This window comes from Meles meles, chromosome 21 (genome assembly GCF_922984935.1).
Source record: "Meles meles chromosome 21, mMelMel3.1 paternal haplotype, whole genome shotgun sequence".
Classification (NCBI taxonomy): domain Eukaryota; kingdom Metazoa; phylum Chordata; class Mammalia; order Carnivora; family Mustelidae; genus Meles; species Meles meles.
The window spans coordinates 14,938,983-14,953,019 of NC_060086.1; the positions used below are offsets into that span (position 1 = coordinate 14,938,983).

The 14,037-nt window shown below is 63.9% G+C and overlaps 1 protein-coding gene across 1 annotated transcript in view; it reads right to left on the minus strand.

The window, feature by feature from the left end:
• The window catches only part of AMZ1 (archaelysin family metallopeptidase 1), a 29,606-nt gene that overhangs the window by 14,192 nt on the left and 1,377 nt on the right, over nucleotides 1–14,037 (minus strand). Inside the window, 1 exon segment of the mRNA XM_045993627.1 lies at nucleotides 1,705–2,232. Within this exon segment, the coding sequence (XP_045849583.1) occupies nucleotides 1,705–2,008 (304 nt within the window). The 5' untranslated portion in view covers nucleotides 2,009–2,232.

A 14,037-nucleotide genomic window follows, 5' to 3' on the forward strand; every position in this document is an offset into this window, starting at 1 on the left:
GCACCCCCACCAGCACTCCTGCTAGTACCCAGCACCCCAGTATCCCCACCAGCACCCCAGCACCCCTGCCAGCACCCCCACTGGCACCCCTGCTAGCACCCTAGCACCCTACCAGTACCCCTACTATCACCCAGCACCCCAGCATCCCTGCCATCACTCCTGCTATCGTCCAGGACCCCAGCACACTTGTTAGCACCCTAGCACCCCCACGAGCAGCCTGCTAGCACCCAGCACCCTCACCAGCACCCCAAACTCCTGCTAGCACCCAGCACTCTGCCAGCTCCCCTGCTAGTACCCAGAACCCCAGCCCCCCGCCAGCAGCTCAGTACCCCTGCTGGCACCTAGCACCCTAGCAACACTGCCAGCACCCTGCTATCATCCAGCACCCCAGCACTCCCGCCAGCACCCCAGCACTCCCCACCAGCACCCTACTAGCACCCCACATCCCAACACCCCCACCAGCACCCTAGTACCCCTGCTGGCACCCCAGCACCCCCACCAGCACCCCTGCTATCACCCAGCACCCCCACCACCAACCCTATTACCCAGCACTCCTGCCAGCACCCCAGCACCTCCACTAGCACCCTGCTAGTACCCAGTACCAGAGCATCCCTACTAGCAGCCCAACACCCCCACCCCCCACCAGCACCCTAGCACCCCTGCTGGCAACCCAGAACCCCCTGCCTGCACCCAGCACATCAGCATCCCTGCAGCACCCCAGCACCCCCACCAGCACCTCAGTGCCCCCGCAGCACCCAGTAGTCCAGCACCCCTCCCCCCGGCATCCCATCCCCACTAGCCCCAGCATCCCATCCCCACCCACCAGCACCCCCACTGACCACTGGGCGAAGAAGACTGACAGGGACCTGCCTTTCCAGAGTCGGGCCCAAACATTTTTTAAGGGACAAAGAAAAATAGAGGAAAGGCCAATGCCCAGAGGAAAGATGAGAAGTCTGGGGGGCAGGGAGCTCCGGGAGGGGCGGCGGGGACTCACCCAGGGCCACAGTCCATAAGGCTGGCAGGGAGGGGGCAGCAGGGGCGGGTCAGAGAGGCCCCTCGGGGTTAATGCTGCAAAGAGCCTGCCTGGCAGGAGCAGAGTGGGACACAGGGAGGGTGCCGATGAGGCCCGGCGGGCGAGGTGCCCTTGGGGGAGCCCCCACCAAGCTGTGTTGTAGGAGGACAGAGGGGCACAGACCCGGGGTGGCACCCTGGAGGGCCTGGGACTAGCTGGTTGGAAATGCAGAGCCCCAGGCCACCTCAGCTCCAGAACTACGTTCACGAGGCGCCTGTGATCTGCTCACATGGGCACAGGAAGGCCTGGGGAGCCGCTAGCAGGGGACATGGAGCCAAGTGCATGGTTTGGGAGCAGTGGCTGGAGGCAGCCTCTCCGGGCAGAGCTGGGGGACTGGCTGCAGGGCCATGGAGAAGGAGGGGTGCCTGTGGGTCTCTGGTCCCCCAGGGCAGGCGGGACACGCAGGTCCTCCCGCCTATTCCTCCTCTGCAAAGCCAGGTCCACACCTGCCCCACGTACCCTCTGCCGGCCCGCACCCCCACATCCAACCCCCCGGCGCTGTCCCGTTCCCAGCAAGGCCCACCTGGGGCCCGGGCACAGACTCCCTACCCAAATCCAGAGTCCGGTTCCCCACGGGCCCCTGCTGGCTCGGGGTCGCTCCCCAACCCCCACAGGCCCCCCAAGCCTGGTACCTATGGGCTGCAAGTAGATGTGCTTGCGGGCCGGGCCTGGCCTCCGGGCTGGCAGGGAGGCGTGGAAGGTCTGGAAGTCCTCGGGAGCCTCAGGGCGGCTGAGGAGCCAGTCAAAGGCGGAGCGGATGAGCAGGGAGCAGAAGAGCGTCCTCTGGGGGTTGTAGGCCTCGGCCAGGAAGAGCCTCTCGGCAGGGGTGAAGGTGGCCACGTAGTGCTGCTGCAGGGTGGGGTCGGTGGACACCAGCGCCTCCTTCAGGGCCCGCGGGCCGAAGCTGAACTCCTGAGCCGGCCTGCACTGCAGCATGGCGGGCCTGGCCTCTCCGGGCAGCCCCTGCTGTGGCCCATGGACACCCTTGGGGACGGCCACCAGCTCTTCCAGAACCTTCCTGCAGGCCGATGGGAAGCGCCGAAAGCTCCCCTCCGACAGATGCTAGGCCAGGGTCCTGGGGCTCCCAGCCCTGCCCTGCGTGGGGTCTCCTTGCAACAGCAAGGGGCTGTGGTACGGGACACGTCCAGGCCTGGCGGCACCTGGGGAGAAGGGGACAGGCCCCGCTGAACACACTGGGCCCGTTCAATCCGGTAGGGGAGAGGACAGGGCCCTCCCACCCAGCGGGGGACAGAAGGACGGTATGTCCTCCTGCTCTAGCCCCCAGCCCCGTCTCCATGGAGACCCAGCACCCACTTCCCCACCCCACCTGCCCTCAGACGCCGGGGGAAGGGCCTCCCCAAGAAGAAACCCAGCCGTTCCTATCCCTCTGTGCACCCCATCGCCTGGGGTCCCGCAGCACCTCCTTGTACCAACTGGAGGCCTTCCGGGCAGGTCCCCGCATGCCCGAGGACGGAAGCCTGCTCCCCAAGTCTCCCGGCCGGCTGGAAGCCCGCACAGCACCTGGCCCGGAGGTTTCCCCGCACATGCAAGGCGCGGGCACACGTGCCAACCACAGAAAGCTATAAATAGGGTGATGGGGCCAAGCCACAAAGAGCGCTTTAAGGGCTGGAACAGACGGGGCGGGGAGAGCAGACGCCGGGGAGGACAGGAGAAGGGGACAAAGTCCATTCACAGACTGGGGTTCTCCCTGAGAGTCTGAGTGCGGACGCGCACATCCGAGCTCATCGGCGATGAGGCTCCCTCTCTGCACAGGCTCCCCGAAACGCTACCACGTTCCCGGTGGACGACGGGCTCCTGTCTCCATCAAAAGGCATATGCCGTGGGCAGGGGGAGCCTCGCAGAGCAGGGGGAGCTGACGATGGAGGAAGCCAGAAGACGAACATGTAACAGAGCAGAGCACGGCGGTGGGGGGTAGGGATATCAGAGCTCAGAGGAGAACAGCGCTTGGCTCACTCTCCATTTAGAAAGTCAAGCCAGCGATGCAAAACCGCAAAACAGGACCAGTCCTTGTTTTGGGCGGAAGAATGGAGAAATGAGCCCACACCCCCTTTGGCTAACCCTGACTTAAAACATTCATCTGGAAAACACACACACAGGCACGTGTGTGTACAGACATCTGGGCAAACCCACACCCATATACACATGTATACACCACGGCGTCCTCGGGAATTCCCAAGTTTTCTTGGAACATATATCCGTACGGATACCCTGACCTGTTTTCCGGAGTTCCTGGGGGAGCCGGGGGCCGGCCAGGTCGGAGCACCCTCAGAGGCGCATCTTTCCTTCTGCGTGTGTGTTTTAGAACAGAGATCAAGCCTGATTCCGCACACAAGCTTACATCCTTTCGATTTTGTATATGATGAGCATTTCCCCAAGTCCTTCGACGTTCTATTTAAAAACACCATTTTAGGGGGCGCCTGGCTGGCTCAGTCGGTTAAGCGTCTAGAACTATTGATCTCACGGTCAGGAGTCTGAGCCCCACGTTGGGCTCCATGCTCAGCATGAGACTACTTTAAAAAAAAATGCTGTTTTTTTCCTGACTGCCCCTCCAAAATGCCGTGATGGACGGACGTCCTGGTACACAGATCTGAGTTTCTGTCCTCAGGAGAGATTCCCAGGAGGCACCACGTGTCTGTGTGGTCCCACTGTTTTTCAGAACGGTCTTGCCAATGACCCTCGAGCTCGAAGGGGTCAGCAGCCAATACAACTCGCCGCTGAGTCCCAGGTGGGGCTTCTCCGTTTGAACCCTGGGGGAGATGGGACAGTTGCTACCCATGTTTCCAGGAGGGAGTAGGCTATGTAGAGCGAGGTTCAAACGAATTGTCCCTAGAGCCACCAAGCTGGGAAGAGTCGGCGGGGTGGGGGGGGGAGGCAGGAATGCACCTGTAGTGGGCTTCATCACCGGGAGACGTGGGACCCCATCACCCATGCCCCGGGAGCCCCCATCACCCGGAACAGCAGGAGCCACATCGCCCGGACCAGTGGGGACCCCACCTTCCCCACCAGACTCCAGCACAAGGCTGGCAATTTGCAACAAGGTATAGACATGTGGCTGCCTGGAGAAAGCATCAGCTGCACAAACACACAGACCAAATCACAAGGACTGGGGAGGGGCCCTCGCAGGCAGGCTCTCCATGGAGCCAGAAGGACCCGAGAGAAGATCTGGCTTTCCGGAGGTGGCTGGGGGGGGGGGGGGTTGGGGGGCGGCACACAGCGCACAGGGGCAGCTTCCCTCCTTCCTTTGTCCGTTCCATTGGACGGACAGTCCATGAGCGCCTGCCCACCCATGGGGCTTGGCCAACTCCCCCTGGACCAAACAGGCACAGGTCCCTGGCCTTCGGGAGCTTACATTCCAGCGACATAAGGCAGACAGTACAAGGTAGTAAAAGTGGATACAGGGTAGGGGGTGTTAAAAGAGGAAAAATGGCCCCGGGGAGAAAAGGCAGAGCTGGCCGGGGGCCCACTGAGAAGACGATGTTCCCAAAGTCTTGAAGTGGCCAGGGAGGGTCTGGGGCCTGTGTCCCAAGTAAAGGAGCAGGTGCAAAGGCCCCGTGGGTAGCTTCAGGGGCAGAGAGGAGACCAGTGTGGTGGGAGGAGAGATGGAGAGACAGGGAAGGATAAGGCTGTGCCGAGAGCTCTGGCCTCCCCCTGGGGGCGTGGGGGGTGCTCCGTGTGCACGTCTTGCCCATCTCCCCCCCAGTGGGCCAGCACCAAACTGTGTGGACGCTGGACCCTCTGGTCAGCTTTCCAGGTGGGCTGTGACCCCCTCGCCATCCAGGGCCCTGGGGGCCAGGGACAGAAGGGCGCTCAGGAGACCCTGGATGAGGGAGCCCTCTGACTTTCAACCCTGTGGGCCTCAGTGTCCTCCTGGGCAGGAGGGAGAAGGCACCGTCCCAGGCGGGAGATGGGGGGCTGCCTTGAGCCCCTGACCCCACGCACACTCATGGTTTATTTCTGGACACGGGTCCCCTAACCCTGTTCCTGCCTTTGCCTCTCCCCACACCTTCCACTCACGAGCGTCCTCGGGGCACCCAACTAGACTTTGACGCTCTCCCGCCAGCTGTAACCACCCCAAGTCATCCCTTTGCTGTCCCAGCCGGCTCGGGATCCTCCCATCATTGAAAACAGTCTACAAACTAGCTCTCCCAGCAGCCCGGCTTTCCTGGACACTCGGGAGGGCCTGTGTCAAGGGCAGATCCAGTCGGCAACCCGCCCCCTGCCAAGCCCACACCGAGCCCCCCAGGGCCTCCATCCTGTAAACCCCAAGCTCGGTTTTTGACCCAATACCTCATGGGAACCCACGACTACCCAAAACGTAGCTGCCAGTATTCACCCACCATATAAGCCGAGGAGACGGACACCAGCAAGGGGAAGCCACCTGCCCGGGGATGCACAGCTCCAAGGTTTTGGAGGAGGCTCTCCTGCCTCCCGCTACACTCCCCTCACTCTGGGCCTCATTTCCAGGTCCTCCTCCCACCCCTGCGGGGGCTATCGTGTCAGTGCGCTCGCCCACAGCCCCCGCACCACACTCTGCTCTGGGGTCCATGGCCCCTGGACGCCCCCCAGCCCAGGCACAGCCCCAGGAAGTCAAGAATGCCTCCTCTGCACTGAACGTCCAACAGCCCTGCCATGTCTGTCCCCAGTGGGAATCGGACTCAAACTGTGCACCTCGGGCTCAGCTCCGCCGTCCCCACAGAACCCAGTCCTGTGGCACGGGAAGGGCCCAGAAGGCACCTCTGGGAGCCTCAGTCACAGACCCGGGTGCCAGAGTTTGGGGAGACGTGACCGGCAGTTCCGAAGGACGCTGGCCAGGCTCCACGCACAGCCCGTGATCCCTCCTGGAGCTTCGCCCCGCAGACAGAGCCCGGGGACCCCCAGGAGCTCTGGCACGCGTGGGCTACAGCCGCCGACAACTACTGCCTCTGAAGTTAGAACCGAGACACGTGTCCAACACAAGGACAAAGCTCTGCCACCTCCAGCACACGCCCCCACACGTGGCATCACGTGGCCCCTGGAGAACCCGCCTGCCTGTGTGAGGAAACAGCCCGTTAGGCCTCAGTTTTGTGGTGAGAACAGTTTTGGCCTCATGGATCCCGTGTAGGGTGTCCAGGATCTACTGAGAACCACGGTCTTCTCCCCGAACCCCCCTTTCCTGAGACTCCTGCACACCTGCGGGCAACTGCACGGGGGGATGGGGCTGGCGCCAGCCGGCGAATCCCCACATGCCCTGTCCTGGCACCGGCCCCAGCCCCACCGGCCACCGGGGGCCCAAAGAGCCTGGGAGGAGCAGCCACACTGGTCTCGGACGCGGTCGGCTGGCAGGTCACTGGGACCTGAGGCTCCAGCTTGGGCACAAGTCTGTTGGGAGTCCCTCTGTCTTTCCGTGCCGGTCCCGGCTGTGCCACCCTCTGGCACGCTCCTCCGCGTACGGGTGAGGGAAGCAGGATGCGGGGCACGGGACACACCTGACCTCCTCCTGCATCGTCCCACGGGAGCCTCTCTGACGTGGGATGTTGCGGGCACTGTGAGGGTCCCCGGGCCTCAGATGGGGCCACATAGCTGGACGGCAGGCAGCCCGTGTCTCTGAGCCGTGCCTCACAACGGAGCCCGCGCTCCTGCCTGCTGACTGCGTCCCCAAAGCAGGGGAGGTGGAACCATGGACATGGGGTGGGACGTGTCCTCTCCTGAGGACAGGGATGACTCTGCACGGCCCTTCCACACTGGGGCCTTGGCCACGCTGTTCAGCTTCCCCCCCACCTCTGGGGTGCCCACGTCCCCTGTCCCAGCCTCTGCTTTGCCTGAAGGGCAGGCTGCCCAACCCCACAAGCACTGGGCCCTTGTCCCCGCCTGACTGGACAGAGGCCCGAGCCTCTGGGCAAGAAACACTCTGATTCTTGTTATTCTGAACACGCTCGGCACAACAGCCCAGCAGCTGCAGGGAGCCCTTCAGGAGCCGGGGGCCCAGCCCTCGGGCGTCTAGAGCAGCTCCACGCGAAAGGCACGGTGACGGCTTCACGCTGCCCCGAGGGCTTCCATTTGCCAGGCGGGATCCCAGGGCTTCAAGCACAGGGCAAAGGTCTGGGAGTCGGACCCGGGTCTCCTGCTGCGGCTCCCTTCACGGGCGAGCCCTGAGCCCTAGCCTAGACTCTGGACGCCCTTCACTTCCCTTCCCCGCGCCCCTCCCTGTCCAGACGCTGGCCGTGCGCCTGACTTCGGTGTGTCTCCTGCTGCCTTGGTTTCCTGGGGCTGTAACAGTCCACTGAGCCTCCCTGCCCAGCAGCATGGGGGGGCCTTGAGGCCCCTGCCAAGGAGCGGGCGGGGAGGAGCCCCGCGTGGGGTGAGCTTCTCGGGGTCCCTCCCACCCCATGGTTGAGGGGGCTCCATGCCCGCTTTCCCTCGCCCTGGGCTCTGCTGCTGCCTGTCTGCTTCCAGCACCTGGGCTACCCGGTCCTGAGGTGCCGATGGCCCTGTCCCTCCCCAAACCCCTGCATGGTGGGGTGTCCCCTCTGCGGGGCTGGCTGGGAAGTCTGGCTCTGGCGCAGAGCTCGGAGCACGAACCGCAACCCTGCACCAAACCGCCCTGGCACGCTGTCCCGGCACTCCCCACCTCCTGCCCCGCAGCCAAGTGGAGGTATGACCGCCCCCAGGGCGTCCTCAGGGCTCGTGCTACCGGACCCGTGCTGCATCGCAGCCCATTCAGCCCGGACCCTGCGACCTGGGCTCCGGCCCCCGTGGGATCCCCATACCCCCAGACTCCCCATCCCCCACGTGATGCCCATGACCTTCGCGCCTCCTCCCTACCTTGCAGCGCCGCATCCTAGGGAACCGGCAGAAGCAGGGCGACGGAGGGCAGCATGGACACCTGTCGTGGGGTCCCCGTGTGACGTCAGCACCGGGGCAGAGACTAACTAGGTCGGGACCCCGTGGAAAGTGTGATGGGGCCGCCAGGCAGGAGCGGGGCTGCTTGCTGCTGCAGTCTGAACCCCACGCCGCCCACCAGCGGGCAGAAGGCTGACTGGAGCTCCTGGGCCCCAGGCATGGCTGCTGACCTCCACGGAGCCTGGGCGGTGCATGCCTGGGACTCCCGGCTGCTCCCAGAAACACATGAGAGAGGGCAGGGGGTGCAGCCTAAGCTCCTGGAGCCAAACAGGTGAGGCAGGTAAGCCCGCACTCAGGCAGCAGGCACCCCAGTAATGTGGGGGTACAACTCCAGCATATGACAACACCCAGTTCTGTCATCGTGCCCGCCAAATCTCCCCCTGGATTTGGCGGTCCTCCTGTAAGAATGGAATGACTTTCCAGGACTCTTCTGTGCCAGTCACTGAGCGCTCTGCACATGTACCCTCATTTCAGCATCCCAACGAGCCTGAGCTCTGTTGTCCCCATTTTATGGACGAAAAACCGAGAGCAGCCTCGGGTAGAGCAGGGAATGTTCTAGAGTCGGTGGAGCCAGCCCTGATGGCCGCCCGAGGCCCTGTGGCCTTGGGTGTGCCTTAGAGGGCTTCCCCTATTCGCCCCGAAAGAGCTTTGACTGAGGACCGGTCCTGTCTGGAGGATTTTGCAAAGACTTCCCAGCAAGCCCGGGGAGGCATACGAATCGTCCTGAGCCACGGGGCCGGTGGTCAACCATCTGGACTTGGTACCTGGGCTGCCGGGCTAGGAAAAGTCCTTTCCCCTGAGCTCTTTCCCCACCTGCAGGATGGAGACGCCAAAGTTCCTGGCTCCACAGGGCAGGGTGTAGGGCCGGCCTCTTGGCTGGGTCGCCTGGCTGGACGGGGCCTCCGTGACAGTCCCCTGAAACTCGGTACGTGCACCCCTGCACCGCCCTAGATGCACTGAACGTCCCCTCAGGGGCGCGGGGCCTCCAGGAGGTGGGCCAGGGGCTGGATGACGTGGTCACCTCTGGTAATGCTTATGCCAACCCAGCAGGCAGGAAGACCTGTCATCCCATTTTACAGATGGGGAAATGGAGGCTCAGGGAGTCCTGGAAAGGGACCCTGAGGTCCGTGCGGTTCCTAAGGTGCATCACGTCATCCCGTTCCAAGCCCCAGTCCTCATCCTGACCTCACGCAGCTCCAGACGCCACTCGGCACAGTCGCTGTGGTCTTCCTCCCGGGTCTCTGTGTTCTCTTCTGGATTTCTCCCCCCTGGCCTTGACACCTGCTCCGTGGCTCATGAAGCCCTGACTGCACGGGGCACGGACCCCTCCCTCTCTGCCCTGCTCACTCTGGTCCGGTCTGCAGTTCATACGATTTTGCGCAGCAGAGCCCGGTTTCCTGCTCACCATCCCTCCATCCCTCCCTCTCTCCCTTCCTCCGTGTCATAAACCCACGCCAGGACGTGAGTGCTCTGGGAGACACCTGATCCGTGCCTGGGACGTAGCAGGTGGTCAGTGAGTATGTGCTGGATGGGGAAACCCTTTATGCCATCAGATAGAAGGCTACCTCTTTCGTTCGTGTCCAACTGAGGTCACGTATTCCCCCAAACATCTGTCGGCACCACCTCTGAGCCAGACCGGGAGGGAGTGAAGACTTGGTCCAGGCTTCCGGGCTCGTGGGGGCCCCTGACCTGGGACGCTGATGGCACGGATGCAGCCTGTGGCTTAGGGCCATGTCACCGGGCTGACCCTCAGGCCCCTCAGGCCACCTACCCTGGAAGCGTCAGGTTGGGGATCCCTAAGATAACCCCCAAAGGGTGGGTGAGTGCCACAGAGGCTCCCAAGGCAGCCCACCTCCACGGGAACAGGAGCACCCCACCCATCAGTGCTCCTGTGAGCAGGAAGGAGCACCCCAGCCTGGTCTGGAGTCCTGGGGGCTTCCCCGTGCTTGTCCACAGGGCCGTGCTCCATGCTCAGATGGGGAAGACGGGGCTCATCACTCCTTCGCAAATGGGCCCGATCGCGCAGCAGGAACTGCTAGCGGGAGGAAATGCGAGTTCTGGGGGCATGATGTCTGAGACCTGTTTAGGACACCTTGGCCATGGTGAGGAGAGGTGGGGGGACGCTGGGTTTGGGGCACAAACCAACATGCTGTGGACACGCCCCTCTCCTGACACCCTCACCAGCACCCCTTCAAGGCCACGTGGCCAGGACGGACCAGGGACAAGCATCATGGGGTGGGGGGTTGGCGCTGCGGTGGCCCAGAGGGGAGGGCCGTCCAGGAGGGAGGATGGGGAGGGGGCCTCCGGGCTGGGTTCTCAGGTTTCTGGGGCCTTCCCTGGACGAAGCTGTCCTATCGAGGGGTGGCCAGGAGCAAAGGGTAACTGGCAGGGGGACAAACGGGGGGCCCTACCATCCTTTCAGGAGATGCCTTGCCCCCTACACTCAGAGCGTGTCCCAGTCTGGACACTGGAGGTGTTGGGGAAGGGTTGTCCGCACAGCTGGGGAGAGGCCCCGGGGAGAGCCCCGGCACGATGTTCCCATAGGGTGAGGTTCCCTTCTGGCGTCAGGGGACTCCTGGGCCCCCAGAGGGCTGCTGCCCCAGGACCCCACACCTGTCTCGGCTGCGAATGTGCCCCACCTTGAGCTCCCCAAACCAAGACACGCCAGGATGCCGGGGGCTCCCTCCCTACTGTCCCTCCCGGGGGTGTCCCTGCCCCAGCCCCACAGTCCCAGGTTATCAGGCCTCTCCTCTGACAGCACACAGACCTCCCGGTCCTGAGTCCACTCGCGCGGCTGTCCACCTGCCATCCGCCAGGGAAGCACAGGAGGGCGGCCGGCAGGGTGCGTGGGGCCATGCAGCCCGTGCCCCCCATCTGTGGGGCCCAGACAGACCCGCCAATTCAAGCAGCCACTGTCCTGAGTCCCAACCGCACTGGGTGCTGGCTTGGGACCCCGAAGGCTCAGTGAACAGGTGAGCTCAGGGAACGGGCACCCCAGGCTCCCAAAGGTCACCTGGATGGCCGGGAAACCTCTCCCACCTCCTGGCCCCTGTAGTTGGGGGAGAAGCCTCCCCACAGACTTCTGGGAGGCCAGGTGCTCCTCCCACTGCTCGGCCCTGCGGCAGCTCCCATGAGGTCCCTCTGTCCCTTCCCCAAGGGTCCTACCTGGGGGTGGTGGCGGGGGGAGCCGGCCGGAGGGAGAGACAGAGGGGCCCTGTTCTCAAGGCCCCTGAGCAGGGGCCCCTCTTCTCTCCTGCGGCCAGGGCATCCCAGCTCCCATGGGGCCCCCACAGCCAGCGGCCGTGAGAGTGGCGCCCGGCTCCGCCCAGGGCCAGCGGCGAGTGTGGTCCGGGCCCCGCAGGGCAGCCCCGCGGTGGGAGCGGCCTCCACGTGCAGGGGGAGGCGGCGTCTGAAGGCTGGCCTTACCGCTCCGGCTCGTCTTGCCCCCAAGCTGCACTGTTTCTCTCTGGAAACCTCTACGCTAAGGGCTCCCTCTAAGCCAAGTGTCGTCCTGCTCTGGACCGCCGGCCCCCGAGCCCTCCCTAGCCGCCCACCTGTCTGCCCAGCCTCAGTCTGGAGAAACAAGTGCCCCCACGGATGGCTGAGGGATTTGTCATCATGGGCGTCTGTTGCTTCAACCGTAAGAAATGATGTGACAACAAACGTCCATTGTAGCAGATTTGGAAAACTCTGAGAAATCAAGGGAAACAAAGAAGACCCTGTCGTGTGACCCTCGCGAGGCTGTCTCTCGACGTGCTGCCGGACATCCTTCACAGAATCTTTTTGCTCTGTGTCCGAACATATTTCTCAGGGGTCCGCGCCCCACGTCCGGCCCCGCGGGCGGCGCCCTCCCCGACAACGAGTGGAAACGGGCATCCGCACCTGGGTGCGTGGTGTTTCGTGGATGAGTCACCTGGTTCAGGATGTTCAGGGTTTTTCCCAGGTTCCTCGCTATTTTACAGGTGCACAGTCTGTGCTGATCTTACTCCCATACGTCTTTGTGGCCCATGTGTCCGACTCTCTCCCCCTCGGGATAAATGCCCACAAACAGATCTGGCTCACGGGGCTACACGTTGGACGCGCGGCCAGGTTCTCCCCGTGGGAGTCAGAGACCCGGGAGCCACACGCCTCCCCGCCCGCGCCCTCCGCGCTGCCCCCGGGACACACTGGCCGCAGACCCCAGACCACTCTGGTGATGTCTCCTCATTAGAGCCAGTTCTCAGAACAGGCAGTGATGTCAAAGGGTACCGTGTCCAGTTCCAGGCTCACTGCCATCCTCTGGCCGGGGCAGACAGGGTCTGGGGAAGCGCCCGCATCTCCCTGCACTTGCTCCCTGAGAGGGGTTGGGTAGAGGCCCGTCTGCAGCCCCAGAATGGGATCTTACTGGGAATAAGGTCTTTGTAGAAGGAATTAAGGTAAGAATTTGAAGAGGAGATCATCCTGGATCAGAGTGGCCCTAAATCCAATGGCAGGTGTCCTTCTCAGTGACAGAAGATGACGCAGGGAGTCCAGACGACCCCGGTGGCCAACACGCAGGGTGTGACCACAAGCACGGGACGCTGGGGCCGCAGGAAGGACCCTCCCCGAGAGTGTCTAGAAAGAGCACGGCCCTGCGACACCTTGACTGGGCCTTCCCGCCTCCAGGATGGAGAGCCTGGGTCTTGGCTGTTTCCCAGCCCTGTGGTTTGTGGGACTCGTCGTAGCCTCAGGAAGCTGATCCCGGGCTGCAAATAGGAAACCCACCCACAGGGCTGTTGCCGGGGCAGGAAGCACTCCGTCGGCCCCGAGAACACGGCAGCCGTCATCCAGCAAGGCTCAGACAGCTGCAGCGTGCCAGGTGCTGGGCGGGGGACGGGCCACCCTTCTGTCCGCTGGCAGCAGACCCGGCAAGAGCGGACAGAGCACTGCGGATGGCGCTGGAGAGCCTGTGCAGCGTGAGGGGGACGAGAGGCCTGGCTCAGGGGCACGGGGGTCCTGCCGGCCAGGAGGACGGCAGGTCAGAGTGGATGGGGCCTCTGGGGAAAGGACTGTCCCAGGGACGGGGCGGCGGGGGGGGGTGGTGAAGGGCTCAAGAAGGGGAGCAGGGCTACATGGGGGGATGGTGGTCAGGGGCCTTGGGACAAAGACAAGGGGGCCAACAGCCCGGCATGGGCGTTCGTGTCTTCCACTAGGTCACCTGGGAGCCGTGCAGGGGAGGCTGGAACGTCGGGCCCAGGCTGTGGGAGGATCTCACCCTGCTGCTCAGTGGGACCTGGGGTCAGCTCGAACGGAGCAGGGTTGTGGACTCAGGGCCTCCCTGCCCATGCCCCAGCTCCCCCAGGTCTCCGGTCCTAGCAGTGCTTCTGGAGTTGAGCTGTGGTCACTGGAAAGTGACGCTCAGCCTCCCCCCCGCCAGCCTGGAACCGCACCCTGGGCTCCCGGGCACTCCCAGCTCCTAGAGCTGCAGCCCCTGACCTCCAGCTCGGGCAGCCATGGGTTGGGGGGGGTGGGCAGACAGAAGCCCCTGGCATTGGAGGTGGGAGAGATGGGAGTGAGGGGCAGAGCAGGGCTGGGGCTGCCAGAAGGACCCAGCCTGGGGGGCCACCTCTGAGCTCTTTATTAGTATCCCTTCGAGCCAGGCTCACAAAGTCCTTGTGCACCCAGAGAGCAGCCAGGCACCGAGGGGCCGCCTTAACACACCACACAAGAAGGGCCCTCCCCATAGGCTCGGCCAAGCCTGAGGGGGCAGTGGGGGTCCAGGAGGGCTGCTCTGGCCAATGTCCCCTCCACCTGTGTCTGCCTCCCTCTGGGGCATCCCCTTGCCTCTCCTGGTTTGGGGAGGTCAGGGGACCGGAGAGAGTCCCCACTCTTCTCAGAGACACAGAGACACACAGACACTGGGTGGGCACGCGGCTGGGACAGACGCCTTCTCGGGGGGAGGCAGCCCCATGGCCTGGGGACATCGGTCCCCGTCAGGGTCACCTGGACTCCAGAGGTGGCTCACCTGGGCCCCAGGGACCACAGCCCTTGCTCTGGGCCCCGGCAGCCGCTGGCATAACAGCTCCATCCCCGGAGCCCAGCTGAGC